The sequence below is a fragment of the Balaenoptera borealis genome (assembly GCF_965194805.1).
Source record: "Balaenoptera borealis genome assembly, chromosome: 16".
Classification (NCBI taxonomy): Eukaryota; Metazoa; Chordata; class Mammalia; order Artiodactyla; family Balaenopteridae; genus Balaenoptera; species Balaenoptera borealis.
In genome coordinates this window covers 66012202-66032900 of record NC_138872.1, presented here as the reverse complement: position 1 = coordinate 66032900, position 20699 = coordinate 66012202, and the positions used below count along the sequence as shown (strand labels likewise).

The 20699-nt window shown below is 47.6% G+C and overlaps 1 protein-coding gene across 8 annotated transcripts; it reads left to right on the top strand.

Annotated features, from left to right (window-relative positions):
- The first annotated feature begins 54 nt into the window (after positions 1 to 54).
- On the top strand, positions 55 to 20331 carry GP2 (glycoprotein 2). 8 transcript variants are annotated; one of them, XM_082362515.1, is made up of 11 exons: positions 55 to 2361; positions 4235 to 4390; positions 8250 to 8690; positions 9542 to 9652; positions 10853 to 11070; positions 11565 to 11713; positions 12917 to 13162; positions 14047 to 14209; positions 15176 to 15260; positions 16454 to 16498; positions 19838 to 20331. In XM_082362515.1, the coding sequence occupies exons 2-11, from the start codon at positions 4243 to 4245 to the stop codon at positions 19894 to 19896; spliced, it is 1665 nt and encodes a 554-aa protein (XP_082218641.1). In that variant the 5' UTR covers positions 55 to 2361; positions 4235 to 4242; the 3' UTR covers positions 19897 to 20331. The 8 variants fall into 8 exon arrangements, with proteins under 8 accessions (XP_082218641.1, XP_082218639.1, XP_082218646.1 ...); XM_082362513.1 differs by having other exon boundaries at positions 55 to 3114; XM_082362517.1 differs by lacking the exon at positions 55 to 2361 and adding an exon at positions 4993 to 5763 and having other exon boundaries at positions 4308 to 4390.
- The last annotated feature ends 368 nt before the right edge of the window (positions 20332 to 20699 follow it).

Here is a 20699-nt window from a genome sequence, read left to right as displayed (position 1 = left end):
TAGGCACTGTCCGTGGTGCTAAGGATCCGATGATGAGAAAAACCAGACTCCATCCCTGCCGTCATGGACTTCACGGTCTGGTCGCTGAGACTGGGTTCAACTCTAGTTCTGTGAGCTTAAATAAAATACACGACGTCTCTGAGCTTCATCCATCTATCTATCCGTTCAGTCAGTCAGTCAAGAAATATTTGCTGATCACTTACTATGCGCCAGGCACTGTGCTAGCTGCTGGGGATACAGCGGTGAACAATCCCTGCCCTCCTGGAGCTTAAGGTTTGGCAGGGGAAAAAGAACTTCAACAAGTAATGATAAGTGTGTCAGGCATTGCAGAAATGGAGGGTATAGCAGGGGGCTGCTGCTTCTGCATAATGGGGATAATAGTGATGCCCTCACAGGGTTCATTCAGTTCTCCAGAAAAAGTTTTTTGAGCACCTAATATATGCCAGGCACTGTGCTAGGTGCTGGGAAAAGACAGACGTGAATAAGATAGACACAGCCCCTGCCTTCTGGAGTCTCACAATCCTTATAGGTGACGTACCTGGCACGTCCTAGGGACCCCTCCATCCTTTGCACTTCTCCCTCCCAATGTAGAAGATGTAGACCTGTTTACAGGGACTTGGCAGCAGAAGCAGAAGGCAGACCATTACCCCCATTGAGAGGGGATGCTTTGCAAGGGGGGCCTCCAGGAGGCTCCTTGCACACACAACCAGAGGCTGCCCAGGAGACCTGGATATCCCAAGGGGCTCTGGACTTCTTTGACCAGTAGACCAAAGGAAGCTGATGCCAATGGGAAATGTCTGCCTTGATGCCAGCTGCTTCCCTGGACCCCAGCCGTGGCATTCAGGAGAGACCAAGGCCCTGACCCATTATTAGAACCTCTGATCCCAGGGAAAACCACACGTGTGTATCAGCAAACTGGGGGCTGTGGGGACAGCATATCTCAAGTTAAGGAACCTCTTATCACACGCAGACACGCACTGAATCCCCATGCCTGCTGCCTTTACGTAAGAGCTTTACGTGGGAGGACGTCCATGGTCAGATGGGCCTGGCTAGGCATGTGCAGAATCATCTATACTTTGATTCAGGTACAAGAGAACATAAAAACAAAAACAAGGACCAAAGGCAAGAGCCAGGAGGAAAAAGCACATCAGAATTTATCCTTTTGTCCCTCTGTTCCTTTACTTTTCCTTTCCTTTATTTTTCATTCCTTTTTTGTTTGCTATCAGATAGTTATTCAACTTAATATTCAACAGAGATTTTGAGCATAAATTCAAGGCCGGACGCTTTTATAGGCAGCAGGGAAACTGACAGTGATCAAAACAGAGCCCTTGCTGGTAAGGAGCTTATGTTTAAAAGGGGGATACATGTAAACAATAGCTATGTGATATGTCAGGTGGTAACAAGCGCTCGGAAGGGAGGGGGTGGGAAACAAGGGTAATAAGGCAATGAGGGTGTTATTTTACATAGGATGGTTGGGGAAGGTCTCTCTGATAAGCAGAAACTGAGAGAAGTAAGAAAATGAACCGGGGACATAATCTGAGGAAGAACATTACAGGCAGTGGGCCAGCAAGTGCAGAGGCCCTGAGGCAGGAACTTGTGTCTTTCCACCAAGCTCTCAGTAAGACTTGGGCACCATGAGTTTGAGGCATTACACACAGGAAAGGGTCTTGAGCATACATACTGTGATTTCTGCCCATTTGTTTACCCAACAAGTACTGACTAGGTGCTGATGAGAGCTGCAAAGACAGGATCCGCGTCCACAGAGATCTTAGGGCCTTCAGAGGGAGACAGATACGTTAGTGGGTAGTTGACTGTGACGGTAATCAGCCCAGAGAGGCATAGTAGCACAGAAGAGCAGCACAAACAAGTCTGGGGAATTTAGGAACGACTTCCTGGAATAGGCAAACCTGAATGATAAGCAGTAGGAGGGGGTTGGGCACGGAGTAATCCAGGCAGAGGGAAGAGCGTATGGAAAGGTGTGGAGGGGGAAGAGTTCAGAGAACCACAAATAGGCTGGAGCATAGAGTGTGTGGGGAAAATCTGCAGATGAGCTGGGAGCTGTGAACAGGGGGTCAGATTCCAGGAAGCCTAGTGTGCCAGGGGTAGGGCGTATTGCTGAGAGGTGACACTGTGGCCTCTGGCTGCAGGGAGATAACAGAATCAAAGGGGGCAAGAACGAAAACAGGGAGACCCGTGAGGCAGCTGTGAAAATCACCCTCCTAAGAGATGATGGGGGCCTGAATTAAGGCTGATGACGTGGGGATGAAGAAGGAAGGACGGGTTCAAGAATATTTGAAAGACTGATGATTAATGGGGCTGAGGGAGAAAAGAAGGAGCCAGGTTTCCAGCTCGGGTGACCAGGTGAGCGGTGGTACCATTGGTTAAGATAGGTTATACAACGAGCAGGGAGAGATCTAGGGGAATTGATGAGTTAGGATTTGGACCTGCTAAGGTTCAAGGTGCCTCGAGCATCTCAGTCCAAGTGGAGCAGTCCGGCAAGCATCTGGGTAGGCGGATCTGAAGTTCAAGGGAGTAGTCACGGATGGAGATACACATTTGGAACTCACCAGCCTGTGGATGGTACTTGAAACCATGAGATAACTTGACACCTCCCAGGGAAAGTCTGTGGAGTGACAAGAAAAATGGGACCTACCAGCATTCTCAAGGACAGCTGGAGGAAGACGATAATGATAATGACAATGATAATGGTAATGATAGAGCACGAGTATCCAGAGACGTAGGGGAGAATCAAGAAAACAATTGGTACGGGGGAGTCAAGGAGATACTGAGCGCCTGAAGAAAGCAGCGAAAAATCCATTGATAAGAGGCCAGAAAAAATGCCCAGGGGACTTGCCTAAGAGGTGACCTTAGCAGGGCAGTCTTAGCCATATGCCTCAGACTGAAATGGAGAAGTCAGAGAGGGATGGAGGAACTGACTTTGAAAAGAAGAAAGATCACCTTATCAGAAGTTGCGGAGGAACTAGAAAATGGGGGTAGATATTTATATGTTTCTAGGGGAAGGAGACACAAAGTTGAGTGAGGTCAAGTGTGATGACTTAAATTTTCTTGAAGTAGAATGCAAGACACCTGCTGAGAATGGAGGAAGTGGAGAGAGTAAGTGAGTAGTGATGGCTGCAAAGACTGTTTAAAAGGATGGAGAAGGTTGAGAGTGGCCATAGGGGAGACTAGGGTGGGTACCTGGCCAAAATGAATGGATCAGTGGGCTATTTTGTGGGCTCAGATGAATTTCTGAATCCAGCATTTGCAGTTGTTATAAGTTTCACATTTAGGGGATTCTTCTCCAAATGCACTAGGAGTAGAGAAGGTGGCTTGTACCATCTCTTCCTTGTCCATGTTGAGGTTTTCCTGGAAGGTGTTACCAACGCCAAGACACCCATGCTCCCCGCCCCTGTAGCCCTGGCTCCTTAGAGAGTCCCAGAGTAACACAGGAAAGGCAATGGCCATTTATTCTGCTAAAGCTTTGACTCGTTTGTTAATTCTGTAATATCTACCTTGCCACAAAAGCCAGGTCCAAGCCTGGAATTTAAAAGTCCAAGATCTTCAGCTTCCTCTCAGTTTTATACCTTCCAATCTCTAGGGTAATCCACATACCAAAGGCTCTTCTGATGCTTATTTTGTCCAAGGGCATGGGCTATCCTTTGCTAGTCCGTGATTCACACATCCCCAGATTGGCCCTTCCCAGACTCCTCAGCATTGAGCATCTGAAGTTGGGTAGATTCTATGGGCCAAAACTCAGAAATACCCATCCCCCCCTTCCTTACTTAGTCCCTTGCTCTAACTGACTTCAAGCTGAGTGGCATCGACACAAAAGCAGAAGTGCTTTAAGGTGATTAGCTAGGAACACAAGGTACAATTGGAAATCTGTTGCGCAAACAAGTGTGTGTGTTTGATTTCTCTCCACTTCCCTTTGGATATTAATCCTTTAATATCCAAGTCCTTCCTTTTGATTAGCGTTTGGTTTCTGGTAATAAATATGGTACCAGCTTCATTGGTTTATTGTGAGGATTAAATGTGAGAAGTAATGGGTGCAAAGCACTCAGCGGTGCCCAGTGTGTTCAGCATTCAGTACCTACTGCTCTTGTTTATAGAGCAGCATTTGCATGAAGGAGGGACTGCTGAAAGGGTTTACATGCAGGGGGATGGCGGGAGAACAAAGGGGCCTTCCTTCACCATCCTTTGTGGTAAATTGCTTATCTTACCTGCACCCAACCAGCCCAGTGTATGCCTGGTAGGCTAACTCCAGTCACACCTCTGCACCAATCGTGGAGAGCCACATGGGTGGGAAACTGCAATAAAAGGACGGTCCACGGCAGGCTTGGATTCCCATGGCCAGAGGAGGAGGAGGAATGCTCTGTGTTCTCACCTCCCGGTAAGTCCTGCTTCAAGCCCCAGCAGTCTTTCTCCTGATCCTGGGGGCCTCCCCCAACCCTTGACTCACTGGGATTGCTAGGGCTGTTTGTTTCTGGAAGCTTTCAGAACCCAGCAAGGAGTTTGGACCCCGGCCCTTGTCCAGGGCTCCAGTTATCACTCTATGTCCAGTTCAGCCATGACTCCAGGCACCTGCTGGCTGCTCCAGGCCTAAAGATGCCCCCTCACCCTTGTCCCTGGACACCCCACCGAGAAGACAGGCCTCTACTTGGGATTTTATCTCTAAGAATTACCAGTCCCGGGCGCTCTCTCATAACATATTCACGCTATCCCTTCCAGAAACAGACCTCTATCTTCAACTGAAGTCTTCCAGAGGCTGTACGAAGTTATCCAGAGATTTTTCCATTTGAGGAGAGTTTCCCAGAAGAGGAAGTGTTATTTATTTGAGTGCTGATAGGCTCTTCACAGCTCTTTGTTTCTATCCACTCCCTCCCCGTTTATTATTCATTCATCCCTCAAACCCCTATTGAGCAACTCTTGTGCGTCAGACACTGTGCAAGGAGCAAGCCCTGGGCTCAATCTGACATGGTCTCACCCTCACAGGCATCTACACACGTAGAGGACACTTCGGGCTCTCTTAGCACAGTGCCTGATGCACAGAACTGAGAACGGGAAGCCGTGACTTTTGTCTGTAGGTATTCATAGCACCGTCACCCGCCCCCCTCCATCCAGTCTCCAAGAGCCACTACCTTGACCTGAGTAGGAACTACCCTGAGACCTTCTAGGACATTCTGCAGTCCTGGCTGGCTCTAAGCTTGCCTTTGGTTCTCTTGCTGTCAATCTCACCCACTTGGCAAGTCTCCTGCTCCTGTTATACCACCTCCTTTCTTCAAGTCACACCTGCTTTAAAGCAATACAGCCCTTCGTGAAGGAAGCCATCGGTCCATTTCTAAGAATGTGGGCCTAAGCAAGCTATTTCACTTCCAGCACAGTGCTTACACATAGGAGGGGCTCAATGAATATTTCTGGGATTAACTTACTCTGAGTCTCAGCTTCTTCATCTGTAAAATGGGAGGAATAATAATACCTTCCCTGAGGGTGGTTCGGTGCCTTAAATGAGCTAAGGTATGCAAGGGGCTTAGTACACGTGCTAACTGATGTGAGTTCCCTTCTTACCCTTGCATGCACCCAAGGGAACAACCTCTGTCTCCTTGATCGTATCTGGGTCTCTTCCTCCCGCACCGCCCCCCGCTGCATGGATAGTCTGCGGGCCACTGAGTGAGCGCATGTCTCAGCTCATGGAAAGGATGGCTCCTGTCCTGTGGCTGGCCCTGGCCTCCTGCATTCTGACCCTGGCATCTACAGAGCAGCAAGGTGAGTGCTCTGCTCACCTGGCGTCTCAGATGCCCTGCAATACCCGGAGAGTGAGCAGGGAAGTGCAGAGAAGGTGCTTCAGGGTCAGTGAGGAGACAGGGGCATGACTAAAGCAAAGGCTCAGAAGCCAAAAGTCGAGGGAAACAAGATGAGAGAAGCTGGAATCCAGTCACAGTCTCTCAAAGAGCCAAATCAGAAACTCCCCCTCAAGGACAGTGGGAGCCAGTTAACATAACTTCCCGTGCCCGGATATGGGGGCGATCAGAGAGCCCGGGGTTCATGAGGACATGAATCACCCAGTCACTCTGTGCCTTGTTTTGGCCAGCGCCTCTCCTTCTTCCGAACAAGTTTGCTCATCTGTAAAATGAAAGGACTAGGCTTAGTGATCTCTCTGTGGTCCTTCCAAAGATCCATGGATTGGGCATCTTAGATGCTTGTAGGAAGGGTTCTCAGGCTCAACACAAGGGTGAAAATTTCTGCCCGTGTCACCTGTGGAGGGGGCTAGAGGGACTCAGCTCATGGCCTCCCTTGGGAAAATACAGTGTGTGCAGGAAATAATCCAAGAATAACAAGTGCAGTGACTCCTTTCCTTAAAACAAGCATGTGCATAAGCAAGGCTCGAAAATCTCTTTTCTAAAAATTCCCCTCTAATGTGATCCGAGCTTCGTGGGGATGGACAGAGCCCTAGCAATCAGCGCATCGGTGCTGGGCACACAGTCACCCATTAAGTAGCTTGTGCATCAGGGGAAAAAAAAAAAAGGAATGTGTTGTGATCCTGGTAGGATATACTTAATTCATCATTAAGGCACTCACACTATTCAACATATCAGAACTCGAGGAGAGAACTAGCTTAAACTACTAGGCCCCAGGTGCTGTGCATGGCATTTTGCACCTACTATCTCATTTAACCAGCCAACAATCCTTTAAAGCTTTATTTTCCCAAATGGGGCATGCATATCCCAAAATGACTGCGAGGGTGCAGAAATTCTTAAAGAATTTTTGGGGAACTTCCCTGGTGATCCAGTAATTAAAATTCTGAGCTTCCACTGCAGGGGGCACGGGTTCGATCCCTGGTCAGGGAACTAAGATCCTGCATGTCGAGGGGCGCAGCAAAAAAAATTTTTTTTTGATAGCTATATATACTTTTCTTCATGGGTATTAAACAAAATAACTAGTACATCATACCTATGGTATCACAGATATTATTCCTTAGGATGAAACGAACTTATAAAGAGAGTCATTGAAAGAAACACATGAAATAAATAATAGGACAGGTGGACACACGTGTGGCAAACGTCATGACCTGAGGCGTGGGAATGGATGAAGTTTGGGCGCCATTAGCTCACAGGTGTTGTTTTGCAGAAGAGTCTCAGGGGAGTTAAACCATCTGCCAAGGTCACCCAGTCAGCAGGCACAGAGCTGGGCTTAAACCCAGACTGAGCAGCCTGTGGCTTCCTCCGCCCCCCACCCCACCGCTGCTTTACTTGTCTGCCTCTTCACGCACCACAGTCCCTGAATCTGTTACAAGCCATGAGATCAGCAATCAGAAATGGTCCTGTTAGACCAGTGGGGGGTAATTTTGCTTCTCAGGGGACAATTGGCAATGTCTGGAGACAGCTTCGGGGAGGAGTACTCCTGGCACCTAGTAAGAAAAGCTCAGGGCCGCTGCTAAACATCCTACGGTGCCCAGGACAGCCCCCAACACAGAATTATCCAGCCCAAACATCAACAGTGCTGAGGCTGAGAAACCTTGTGTTAGATCTTCATCTACTGATAATGGACAAATGTCTATGATATATTAAGTAAAAAATGCAAGTGGACATGGACATATATACACTACCAAATGTAAAATAGATAGCCAGTGGGAAGCAGCTGCATAGCACAAGGAGATCAGCTCGGTGCTTTGTGACCACCTAGAGGGGTGGGATAGGGAGGGTGGGAGGGAGATGCAAGAGGGAGGGGATATGGGGATATATGTATACGTATAGCTGATTCACTTTGTTATACGGCAGAAACTAACACACCATTGTAAAGCAATTATACTCCAATAAAGATGTTGAAAGAAAGAAAGAAAGAAAGAAGGAAAGAAAGAAAGAAAGAAAGATGCAAGTGGAAAAAAACAAGCTCTACAGCATTAAACCCATTTTTATTTTAAAAAAACTATTTTAAACATATGCATAGAAAGGGTCTAAAGACTGTACAACAAATTTATGGTTACTTCTGGGAATGGAATGGGCTCTGACAAGTTTCATTTCTACTTTATTCATTTTAATGACCCTGATGTTCTTAATGCCTGTAATATACCACACAAAGGCCTCATTATTATTCTGACCCCAGGGTGATGAAGGCTGATGTTCAATGAATGGATCACGTGCCGCTTGTCCTCACTGGGGCCCCTAGCATTTCCAAAATAAAGTGTGTCGGGGAAAAAAACCCTGTAGGTTCTGGGGTTTCTCTGTAAACCTAAGCGTGCTGTTACTCTCCAGGTTACAGAAACCCCACCAGTGCCAGTTCCTATGAGCAGGACTTGGAGTGTGGAGCCCCTGGCACCCCAGAGGCCCAGCTCTGTTTTGACCCCTGCCAGAATTACACCCTACTGGATGAACCCTCCCGAAGCACAGAGAATGCGGAACAAGTCGAGAGCTGTGACGGTGACAAGCACGGCTGGTACCGATTTGTGGGAGATGGAGGAGTGAGGATGGCGGAGGACTGCGTCCCCGTGTACCACTGCCAGACGGCTGCTCCCATGTGGCTGAATGGCACCCACCCCACCCTCGGGCAGGGCATCGTCAGCCGTACCGCCTGTGCCCATTGGAGTGGCAACTGCTGCCTCTGGAAGACGGAGGTGCTGGTGAAGGCCTGCCCGGGCCAGTACCACGTGTACCGGTTGGAGGGCACCCCGCAGTGTAATCTGAGATATTGCACAGGTGAGGGGAGCAGGGCTACCCGGTGAAGTGCCCAGGGTCGGTAGAGCGAGTGGAGCGGGTCAGGAGGAGACTGAGCAGAACAGCCTCGACTCAGTGCCTGTCAGTTATTGCCCAGAATGTTGGGAATGTTGCCCAAGGGCTGCCAGACCTTCCAGCATTTCAAGTAAAGCCAGAGATTCGGATTTGAAGGTGAAATCTCCTGATACATCTATCCACGTGTGTGGCATCATATTAAGAACTCAGACTCACTGAGATTTAGATTTCACTTGGGCAGTTTAATTTAACTCTCTGAGTTTTGGTTTTCTGATCTGAAAAAAACGGACGATGGCAAAAATAACAGCAACATGGCATGCATTACAGTGCCCCTGCCCCTGTTCTAAACACTTTAAACCATTAATTCCTTTAGTCCTCCCATCAACTTGATGAGACACGCACTATATTGTTAGTGCAGATGAGGGGTCTGGGGCACAGAGACGTTCAGCAGTTCTCCCAACATCACAGAGCTGGAATTGTGGCAGAGCCAGATTTGAACCTAGCACCCCAGCTCCACGATCCAAATGCTTAACTGCTATGCTACCCCCACCCCCATGTGGTCCCCACGTGAAATGAACGAGCTAATGCATGGAAAGTACTGGGAACAGCGTCTGCCTTGTCGTAAAAGCACTAGGATGGCACCTCCGAGGTTCTCACCTCGCTGGATTAGGAGTCAGGAAATTCGAGTTTGAGGCTTGACCCTTCCACCAAGCGTGGCACAAGTCTTCCGTGCCCTGTAGAATGACAAGGTTGGCCTCGGTGGCCTCAGGTCCACCCTGCTCTGCATCTTGATCCTCTTCCTCTGCACATTACCCCAGACCCCACCACCACGGTGGACAACTGTGAGAGGACCTGCCGCCCCAATGAGGAGTGTCGCTTCGTCAACGACACCTGGGACTGCTTCTGCAGACAGGACCTCAATATCTCCGGTGAGCGCTGGGATTGGGCTGGCCTGGTGGGCAGGGCAGGAGGGAGGGAACGTCAGAGGGTCTGGACAGGGTGTGGACCAGGGGCAGCAGGGATGGAGCCGAGGTCAGGGGATGAGAGTGCACAAAGCCAGTGAGTTTGCAAGGATGGGGGGCAGGGATGGAGCACATTCCCAGGTCAGCCACTGGACCAGGGCCTCAGGAATGAGTGGGCTTGACCCACGAGGGACAAAGGTACTGAGGATGAGAACTCTGCAGGTGTGGAAGTTGTGTTCAAATATCTGCAGAGTCTATACATGAGGAACAGGGACAGATTCCTGTGCCAGTTCTGGATTGGCCAGGTGGGGCCTGGGGCCTGGGACAAGCCGCCTGCACTCTCTGAGCCTTAATGTCCTCATCTGTAAAATGGGGATGAGCTAATCATAAAAAATACCCACAATGCAGGGTTTTTATGAGAATTCAATCAGAGCAGTCCAAATGGGCAGGCTCTGGAAGTGATGTTCTACTCATCCCAGTAGGTAAGCAAACACCGTCAGGTGACCCATGGGTAGACATGCCACAGATGCGCCCTAAGCCCCGGGTGGGGATTGGATGAGCTTCCCGCTGAGACGATCTCCTTCCCTCTGAGACTCTAACAAGGGCCTCCGACTCGTGCTTTGGGCACAAGCCTGCTTCCCTGTGAGCACACTTGCAGGCCCTGTAGAGGAGAGGGTGTTCTAAGCCGAGGGAGAAGAGGGAGACCGAGTTCCCCGTCTCTGGCGACAAGGGTGTCCTTCTACCTCCAGATGCAGGGAGGGCACCTTTCACAGGGGAGACTTATTTCCTGCCTTCAGGGAGACAGAGAGGAGGGTCAGAGTGTCACTCTTGCATTAGCTGTACCTTCAGTAACTTTAATTCAAAATAATCAATGTACCATTAGGCATATTTTGGGGCTACCTGCTCTGGGGCTCAATAGGAACCAGACACGAGAACCTTCACCAAGCCTGCACACAAAATGCTTGGAAATCTTGGACCAGGGGCATCTTTGCCAACCTCGCCTACCACAAGCCTGGGTGTGAATCCCACGTGGCTCCCAGGCCCCCTCCAGTCTCCCCAGCCTCCCAGTGGGCAAGGTGGCTCTGCCAAAGGGCAGAAAGTGTGAGCTCTGCCCGCTACTTCCAGACCCCTGTCCACTCTACCTACCTTCCTCTCCCAACTTTCCAGATGTGCACAGTTTGCAGCCCCAGCTGGACTGTGGGGCCAAGGAGATCAAAGTGTCCCTGGACAAGTGTCTGCTGGGAGGCCTGGGTTTCGGGGATGAGGTCCATGCCTACCTTCAGGACCGGAACCGGAACTGCAGCAGCATGATGCAAAGAGAAGGGAAGAACTGGATATCGGTGACCAGCCCCACCCAGGCTGGTGCCTGCGGAAACATTCTGGAGGTGAGTGGTGTTTACCCCACTGCTGCCAGAGTGCGGGAGCTGGGCTGGTGGGGCCTGTCTCAGTAACTGGGAGCTCTTGGACAAGTCACTTAGCCTCCATGGGCCTCTAGAGGTATGTGAGCTTACACATGTTTGTCCAGGAGGGAGCTGAGAATAGGTTTGATGCCTAAGCTCAGTAAATGTAAGCTATGATTATGATTATTTCACTTAGGGATGAGGTGGGAAAGGTTCACAGAGGACCAGGCATGGTGATTCCTGACTGTTCCCAAGGGTCAACAATCTATTGTTCTAGTTTTTGATCTGGGGTCCTCAGTCCCCTTCCCATAAAGTGGCAGTGCCACTGCGGGAGGAGGCCCATTGCCTCCTTGAGGTCAGAGGGCAGGGTGTCAGCTTGACCGACAGCATCAACTCTGGAGTCACACAGACCTGAATCCCAGATACACTTGTACCCTCATCCACATAAACTTATATGTGGTCTTGTTTTTATGCCAAAGAGAAACCAAACCCATGCCATCTACAAAAATACCCTCTCCTTGGTCAACGATTTCATCATCAGAGACATCATCCTCAGCATCAACTTCCAGTGTGCCTACCCGCTGGACATGAAAGTCAGCCTCCAAACTGCCCTGCAGCCCATTGTAAGGTATGGCACTGACCCTTACCCTTTGACCCATACCCCTGACCCATAACCCTGAAGTTCACGACATCTTATGATGACCACAGGATCCGCCCACCTCCTTCAGGAGCTTCCGTTCATTCGCTCGTTCATTCCGCAAATATTTGTTGATTATGCATGAGGAATGTTCGGCGTGAACAAGGCAGGCATAGAATATTTTGTGGATATTAAAGAGTATTACTATGAAACAATACAACGACATGAAACAGTGTTAATTAAATACGCTAAGGAACAAAAATGCACAACAATTTCATTTGTCTTGAGGAAGAAAGGCATTAAACAACTAACTATATCAAAAATTATTTACAAGTGAGGTGCACGCAGTGTGGGGTAGGCTCCGAGTGCTGTGGGATCGGGAGCAAGCGTCCCTGACCTAATCTTGGTTGGGGAGGACAGTTGGGGGCAGGAAGGCGTCCCTGCAAATGTGGGATTTAAGCCAGATGAGCTTTGATTGGATAAACAGCGCCCATAACTCACGAGAAATAGAACCAAATAGCAATTTGGATGGAATTCAGTTTGGGCAGGGGCTTTTGTCTTTTGTTCACTGCTGTATCGCTGTGCCTGGAATGGGCCCTGTTGAAGGAATTCCTCAGCATTCCTAGACCTGCTGGGGGACCTTCTGGGGGTATCAGAAACCCAAGATGCCCTTCCCATTCCCTTATTGCCTCCTGGGCTCACAGAATGGCAGGGTTATGATTAGAAATCTTCTGGTTCAGTTTCTAGGTTTCAGTCTGTAATGTGTTGGGGCCCAAGGTTCATAAAAAAAAAAATATTAAAGCCATTTTATTTATCTTGTTAAAACTGGTGTTTCATTGAAGACTATGGGGTGGAGGGAAGAGGTCTGCTGCCAAAAACTGTGAGCCCGCAGAACTGGTTCCAAGGCCTATTCTACAGGTTAGAAGACGGAGGTGTTCTCTGAGAGAAGGAGGTATGTCTGCTCTCTGATGCAGGGAGAATTTGTAGGAATCCTGGAGCCAGACTCATGTGATTGTCAAGTTTAGTGCCTAGAAGGTAGTAAATGCTTGATTTAAGTAAGTGATTGAATAGTTCATTTAGGAATCAAAGATGTGCCTCTGCCTTCATAACCCGACACAGGTGTGGGACTTGATTGATTTTGTTCTCACTGGTCAAAACCTGAAGTTTCCATTCTTGTGGTTTCTCTGTTCTCAGTTCCCTGAACATCAGTGTGGACGGGGAGGGAGAGTTCACTGTCAGGATGGCCCTCTTCCAAGACCAGAACTACACATCTCCTTATGAAGGGGCTGCAGTTGTGCTGTCTGTTGAATCCATGCTCTATGTGGGCGCCATCTTGGAGAGAGGTGACACGTCCCGATTTAACCTGGTGTTGAGGAACTGCTATGCCACGCCCACTGGGGACATGAATGACCCTGTGAGATATTTCATCATCAAAAACAGGTACCGGACAATCTGGGGTTATCTTTTGGCCTAAATGAGGTTTGGGGTGGAGAAGAATGATCACCTCATCCCTGCCTGGCAGTTGGGTAAATTGGCTTGCCTCTTTTGGAAAATAATTTGGTATTACATATCATGACCATACCCTGTGACCCAGAAATATCACTCCTGAAATTGTAGCGTTAAAGGATTAATAGAAAATAGGTGGGCAGGGTAAAGAAATGCCAATTATTTTTCATTTCAGTATCTTTCATAACGTTGGCAATAGGTTCATAGTTCAAAAACAGGGGACTTTTATACAGATGTTAACACTAACTGAACAACATGAAAATAGCGTGTTATGGGACAAAATATTATTGAATATTGTTAACTAGCAAAAACAAAGGGAAATGCATATCTATAGATCATGATTGAAACCGTGGTAATAATACTGGCTAATATTTATCATAGAGTTTAGCTGTATACCAAGCACTGTGCTAAACAGAATATAAGGATTATGTCATTAAATGCTCACATCAACCCTAGGAAGTGCATACTCCTGTCTCTACTTTACAGATAAGAAAAGTGAGGTTCAGTAAAGTAATCGGCTCACGATTGCTTAGCTAGAAAGTGGGTTGGGTTGGAATTTGAAATCAGTCTGTCTCGTTCCAGGGACTGTGCCCCCCAAAACTTAAACCGTGTGGGCTTATGGGTAACATTGTGGAGGAAGCCTGGAGGAATAAAAGTCTATGTTATAGGTTGGAGAAAACACTTGGTGGGAGGTGGGGAGGCTCTTTAATTCTCTCCGATGCTGTTTTTATACTGGATACAAATTAAAGATGCAGCCAAGGGCCTCAGGCCCCCTGAGTTGCTCTAGAAGTTAAATCCCTGCCCCTGTCACCTCCCAGCTGCCCAAATAAACGTGATTCCACTATCTACGTGGAAGAGAATGGGGTGTCATCGGAAAGCAGGTTCTCAGTTCAGATGTTCATGTTTGCTGGAAATTATGACCTAGTTTTCCTGCATTGTGAGATTTCTCTCTGCGATTCTCTTAAAGAACAGTGCCAGCCGGTGAGTATCTCTTTGGACTGAACAACTATTCAGTGCCTGACATGGGGCCTGGTACCTCCATATATACTTATTGGAATTATGGATGGATTGAAAGAAGGGAGGGAGGAAAGGAGAGAGGAAAGGAGGAAGGAAGGGAGAAAAGGAAAGAAAGTTAGATGGATGAAGAGATGGAAAGATGGATGGATGGGTGGATGGATGGAATGGAGGGAAGGAGAAATAGAGGAAGAGAGGGAAAAAAGAAGGATGAATGGATGTACCTTAAGCCTCCAAAAGCCCACGTGTAAGCAATCCTTGTGTCCCCAGGAAGTATATCAGACGAAAGAGCCTGTCCTCTAGGTTTCCTTGGCCCAGGACATTTTAAATGATTTTAATAATAGTTGACTATTTTTAGTGCTTACTCTGTGTCAGGCACTGTACTAAAACGTTTATATGCCTTATCTAATTTAATTCTCACAGCAACCCTTTAAGTAGATTCTTTTAGCAACCCCATTGTACAGATGAGGAAACTGAGCTCAGAGAGGTCCCTTGCCCAAGGGCCACACAGCTAGAAAGTATCAGAGCTGGGGTATGCCCTGCCTGAGGTGTAACTACAGTGCCCACGCTCTTAACCCAGATTTAGCACTGCCTGCTAAGAGTTGGCATTTCTTGAGTGCTTACTATGTGCCTGTGTGTTGCAGACATACTTCCTTTTAACCTTCACAACCAAGAAGATACTATTTAATAACAGTAGACAGGTATAGTCATTTGTCCCAAATTAAACAACTGAAAGAGAGGAGAAGAGATTCAAACCCAGGTTCACTTGACATGACAGTGAGAATTCTCTAGATTGAGAAAAACAAACATCAGAGTTAGGATCATACAGTGGGTGAGGCGCCATTCTTGGGCCGGAGCTGCCCATTGCAGGAGTAGTCTGGAGAGGAATGTGCCTTTACATTTTGACATAATGAGAATTCTCCATCCCCACAGTCTTGCTCGAGAAGTCAACTCCGCAGTGAAGGAGTGGCTATTGACCCAGCCCGTGTTTTAGATCTGGGACCCATCACTCGCAGAGGTAAGAAGTGGCCACGTCCTGGTGATAACACCAGCTGGCCAAGTGCTGACAGTTAACTGCAGATGCCTGGGGTCACCAACCTAACAACCCAGGGCTTTTTCTGCTTCCTCAGTGCCCCCCACTGGTGAATGCATCTTTCCAGCAGATGCTTTGGGTAATGATAATCGCTTTTGCCACATGTGCTGTGCGCTAGAGATCAGGCTAAGCTCTCAGCATGCACTGACTCACTTAATCCTCCCCAGATGCATCCATTTTACAGGTGAGAAACTGAAGCTCAGAGAGATTGACTCACCCAAGATCACCCACTCATGAGCAGTTGGAGCTAGGACTGAACCCAGCTCGGTCTGATTCCAAAGCGTGTGTCCTTTGCCTTTTCCCTCCTGCCAGGTCCCCATAACTCAGTCTAAGTCCTGAACCAACTTTGTTTTCTGGGGAATGACTGTGCTTCTCAAAATCCAGTTACGGTGTTCTGGGGCATGACATAGGAGAAGCTTTCCAAGTGCTCCTCAAATTTTCATCCCTCCATCCCACGGGTTAGCAGTACCTGTGGTAGTTAGTCATGGTTTTTATTCACACTGGAATGGCAGAATCAAGAAATCCAAAAAAATGAAAACATTTCTTTTTGTCCTAGAGAAATTAGGATTTAGTAACATTAATAACAGTAATAATAGTAACAGTAATAATAATACTTTGTGCCTGGCACCATACCAAACACATTTATATGCATTATCACATGAAATGTTCACAACAGTCTAAGGACGTAAGCACTATTACCACTTCCATTCTCCAGATGAGTAAACAGGCTGTCTCCTGAAGAAGGCTCTGCCTGGAATTGTCCTGTCCTTTTATTGCCTCATGTGTTGTCACAGGGTAGCTAGGGGAGGGGGGAGGAGGTGCCAGGAACTTCCACTTTGCAATCAGACAGACTGAGGTTCAAATCCAAGCTCTTCCACTTACTGGCAGACATTGCTGAGCCTCAGTCTTCACATCTGTCAAATGGGGATGAGAACGGTTTCCTCACAAATCTGGCAGGAGGATTAAGTTTCATATGCATGATAATAGATGCTTCCACAACGTGGATTGTCCGTGACTGTGATGGCCAGGTCCAGGAGGTCTTGGAGCAACTGTGGCTACAGTGCCACAGTCAGTGGAGCATGACTATGGAAACCCTCACCTTCTGCTCTTGTCTCCAGGTGCCCCATCTCTTGGTGTCATGAGTGGAGCCACCAGCACTGCAGGTACATCATTTTCTCCTGCCTTTCCCACAGCCCTCCCTCCCAACTCTCCCTCTTTTTAATTCAGTGCATATTTAGTTATAGCCTCTTCTACGTGCCAGGCCCTGTGCCAAGAACTGTGGACCCTGAAATGAATCAGACCCTAGACTGGCTCTAGAGATGAGCTCTCACAGTGCAGCAGGAGAGCCAGTCATTAGACAGGAAATGTTTATTGAGCACCTACTGTGTGCTAGTCTTTGTTCTAGGCACTGAAGTTATAATGGTGAATGATACAGGCCAGGTGCCTGCCCTCACGGAGATTGTGTTCCAGTTGAGAAATAGATAATAAAAAGTTAAGAACGTAGTTTAGAAATAGAGGAGAGTGATGTGATAGAAAATTACCAGTATGGGTTAGGGTTAAATAACCGCCTTAAATAACACAGAAGTTTATTTCTCTCACACATAAATGAAGTCCACAAGGCAAGCAATCCAGGGCTAAAAGGGCAGCACCATGAGGTCATCAAGAATCCAGACTCACTTCATGGATAGGGGAAGGCTAGCTCCTAATAAAGAGAGGTAGGCTCTGAGGGCATTGGTTCTGGGCTATCAGAAGAATCACAGTCCTTAGGAGCCTCTATCCAGATGATCTCATCCCATGTTCCTCAGTCCCCAGGTTTTTCCAACCAGAGCTCTGACATCGTAGCAAAGCTGCCTAGACAGGGCATTCAACCATCATTTAAGCTTGGCAACTATATTGAGCCCACATTTGCTCTTCAGCTGTACCTACTCTCCTATTTGCAGTAGATAAGGGCTTCTTACAAGCTAACTAACTACCAAAGAGACCCTCTGGCTCTCTCACTTGGCCCTAACAATTAAAACTCCTCAGTTGCTCATCCTTCTGCAGTAGGGCATTACTATAAAGCAGTAATAATTAACCAATTCCATTTCCCCTGTACTTAAAGGCCTGAATCATTGCACTGGCCAGAGAATTCCCCCCTCAACAGGAACTTTCTCTTGAGTCACTAATTGGTGAAAATTTTAGCAATTATTTTGCTGCCTTATGATGGGAACTACTCATGCCACACATATTAGTTGGGATTGGGTTCTAAAAAAAAAAAAAAGAAGCCAGCCTCCTTCCATCTCACCCCTCTACCATCTTTAGGGTGTGGCCATCACCTTCATGGTCCAAGATGGCAGCCAGAGCACCAATCTTTATATCTAGGCCAGGATTGAGGGAACTTGGAAGAAGTCAATGACTTTTAAGGAACAGTCCTGGAAGCTGACACTTTATACCTCCACTTACATCTCATTGGCCAGTGCTTAGTCACATGGCCACACCTAGCTGCAAAGGGAGTTGGGAAATGTAGTCTTTATCCTGGGTGGCCATGTCCCCAACCAATGTGTGATGGTTCTATTACCAAGATAGGAAGGAAAATGAATATCAGAATGGATAAATCGTCAGAAAATTTTTCAGAGGAGGTGATATTTGAACTAAATGAGAAAAAGGAGACAGGTGTGCAAATATTAGCAGAATAAGCCCTGTAGGCAAAATGAATGCCAGTTGCAAAAATGAGATAGGCATATAAGCAAATAAATCACAAGCAAGTAGATAGTGCAGAAGGGGTACACAGAAGAGTAATTAACTGTATTGGATAAGGTCAGGAGAGAATTTCAGCGTGTGTTGACATCTGAAAGGGCTTTTGATGGATGAATTGGAGCTCAATAGGAAGACAAATCTAAGAAATGTATTTTGGTCCAAAGGGAAAGCAATGCTATTAAGATTTCACTGTCCCCCAAAATGGCCTATGCTGGTGAACCCAGACATGAAAAAGTTCTACCCATCCTCAAATCTCCAACTAGATAACAGTCTAAAAGTTTCCAGATAATCTGAAGTTGTCCTCTCCACGCTCAGTGCTAACATTCAGACAACACTCAGAAAAGCAGTGCTCATTGGAGAGGGGGGTTAGGGCTCAGACCAGAAGCAGCTTGAGGGCAGGGACCTCAATCTCATTCATTTCTTCCAGTCCTTCAGGTTAGCACAGTGCCTGGAACAGCCTGGCTTCCCAGTAGACTTTGCCAAATTGACTCATTTCTTGGTGGGTAGTGGATTCTGGAGCCTTCTGAAAATGCAGGGAATCACTCTGACCTGGTAGCAGAGTACCACAAGAGGGCACCTATGGTTTCATTGCTTGCTATCTCCCACAAGCATTTTTGATGTTTTAGAATTAATTGAACATCAACCAATATTTCATAATTATAAGCTGGTTGTCATATACTAATATGTTTCTGAAAATTATGATATTCTTCTCCCCCTCCCTCCTAAGAACATCAGCAAGTTACTCCGAAATTTAGGGGACAGAGAGCCGTTACAATCTGGTATTGGGTGGAAGGGGCGGTGCATGCCTCTCCCAGGTCCTCCAACATGAGGCAGCTATGATCCAGGATCCAAGCCCTTCTTTAACCCTGAGTATACAGCAATGTTTAGAAGAGATATGATTCCAACCTCCTAGATCTTAGAGTCTAATTTTCAAAATCAATACTTACATGGTGTTTACCATGTGCCAGGCACTATTCTAAATGCTTGCTATGAGTTCACTCACTTGCCTTACAAAAATCTCATGCAGTAATAGCTGCTAGTAATGTTTCTATTTTGCATACAGGGAAATTCAGGTGCAGAGAGCTTCAATAACTTGCCTGGGTCTGCGCAGCTAGTTGCAGAACTAGGATCCTAAGCTAAGTAGTCAAGCAACAGAAGTAGTGCTTTTTCACCTCCCTGTCTTTCTGCCTCTTCAGTATTAGTCATAGTAAGTAATGCTAGCTGCTGTAACAAACAATCCCCATCTTTCTGTGCTTTTATACAACAGTTTATTTCCCACTAAATCACTGGAGGATGCAGTTCAGTGCCTTTGCAGTCATTAGGAACTCAGGTTCTTAGCTTCTGGCAACTTCTGGCAACTCTACTGTCCCCTGCAAGTCCTCTCCTGGATCCTCTGCATCTGGTCCCTAGATGATGGATGAGGGAGCATGGAGAATTATGTAGGAGGTTTTAAGGACCAGGCCTAGAAGCAGCTTCTACCCACATTCCACTGGCCAGATTCAGTCATATGGTCCCACCTACCTGCAAAAGAGGTGGGGAAAAGTGCCTTCCAACATGCCCAGAGGAAAATGAAGTGTTTGGTGGTGGTGAGACAGCTTTGCCTCTACCACATGGCCCTGTGCCACCTCCCAGGGGCTGTAACCCAAAATAAATATTAAGGATACTCTGCCTTTGTCATCCTTGTAAGACAGAAGATAGGGATGCCACCTCATTTTGGCTGCTGAATTCCAAAGCCCAGCACCTGACAGTCCTCTCTTGCGTTTCAGTGTTCCTGGTGGTCTGGCCCGTGCTTCTCCTGCCTGTCCTCCTGGCCGGGCTGCTCTGAGAGCTCAGCTGGGCATCTGGCCTTGAAGCTTGTGTTCTTCCCTCTGGCGATGGCTTCCAGTCACCCTTCAGCTCTGCTGGTTCTCTCTCCAAATCACATAGACAGTCTCCAGGCCTGACTAGGCTTGGAGAAGAAGAAGAGCTTTCCCTTGTTTAACACTCTCAGTGCCTTTGTATTCCTCTTTTTCTCATGGTGGGTGCCCTGTCACCTGGGCTGGCCTGACTTCCTCATTCATTAGCAGGATCCTGAAAGCAAACTTGCGACGTGCTTCTGTGGCTACAAGTGTAGCATGCGTTCATAACTTCAGGGAAGAGGGGCTGTGTCAATGGGGAGAAGGGGCGGGGGAATTGCTTGTAAAAAGGTACCCCCCATGGTCTTCCCAAACACCTCCTGTTCTGACTGCCAGTGAATTGAACAGACCAGTGTTTGCTTTCACCCCGCTTCCTCTGGTGTATTTCCATCACGGTTTCAACAATATCCATGGGAACATGTTGTAAAGGGGCCACTTTTGGAGACCTTGTTCTGGGGAAGACTGGTGCCCATTGCTCCCCTGTCCCCCACCACACTGCAGACATGCTTTGACATGCCTAAAACTACACAAACCCCTACCCCTGGGACCTGGAGGCTAGAGGAAATGCTCAGTTTGGGTGCAGAGATGCTGTCACCCAAGAGCACACCTCTAGCTGTAAACAGTGAGGCCCTTGCTCTGAAGGGTTAAGCGGGGAGTCCCACTATAAAATGATGCATCAATTCTGCCATGGGGATGTAGCAGCAGAGCCTGGGGGATGGGCGAAGTCCCTTTC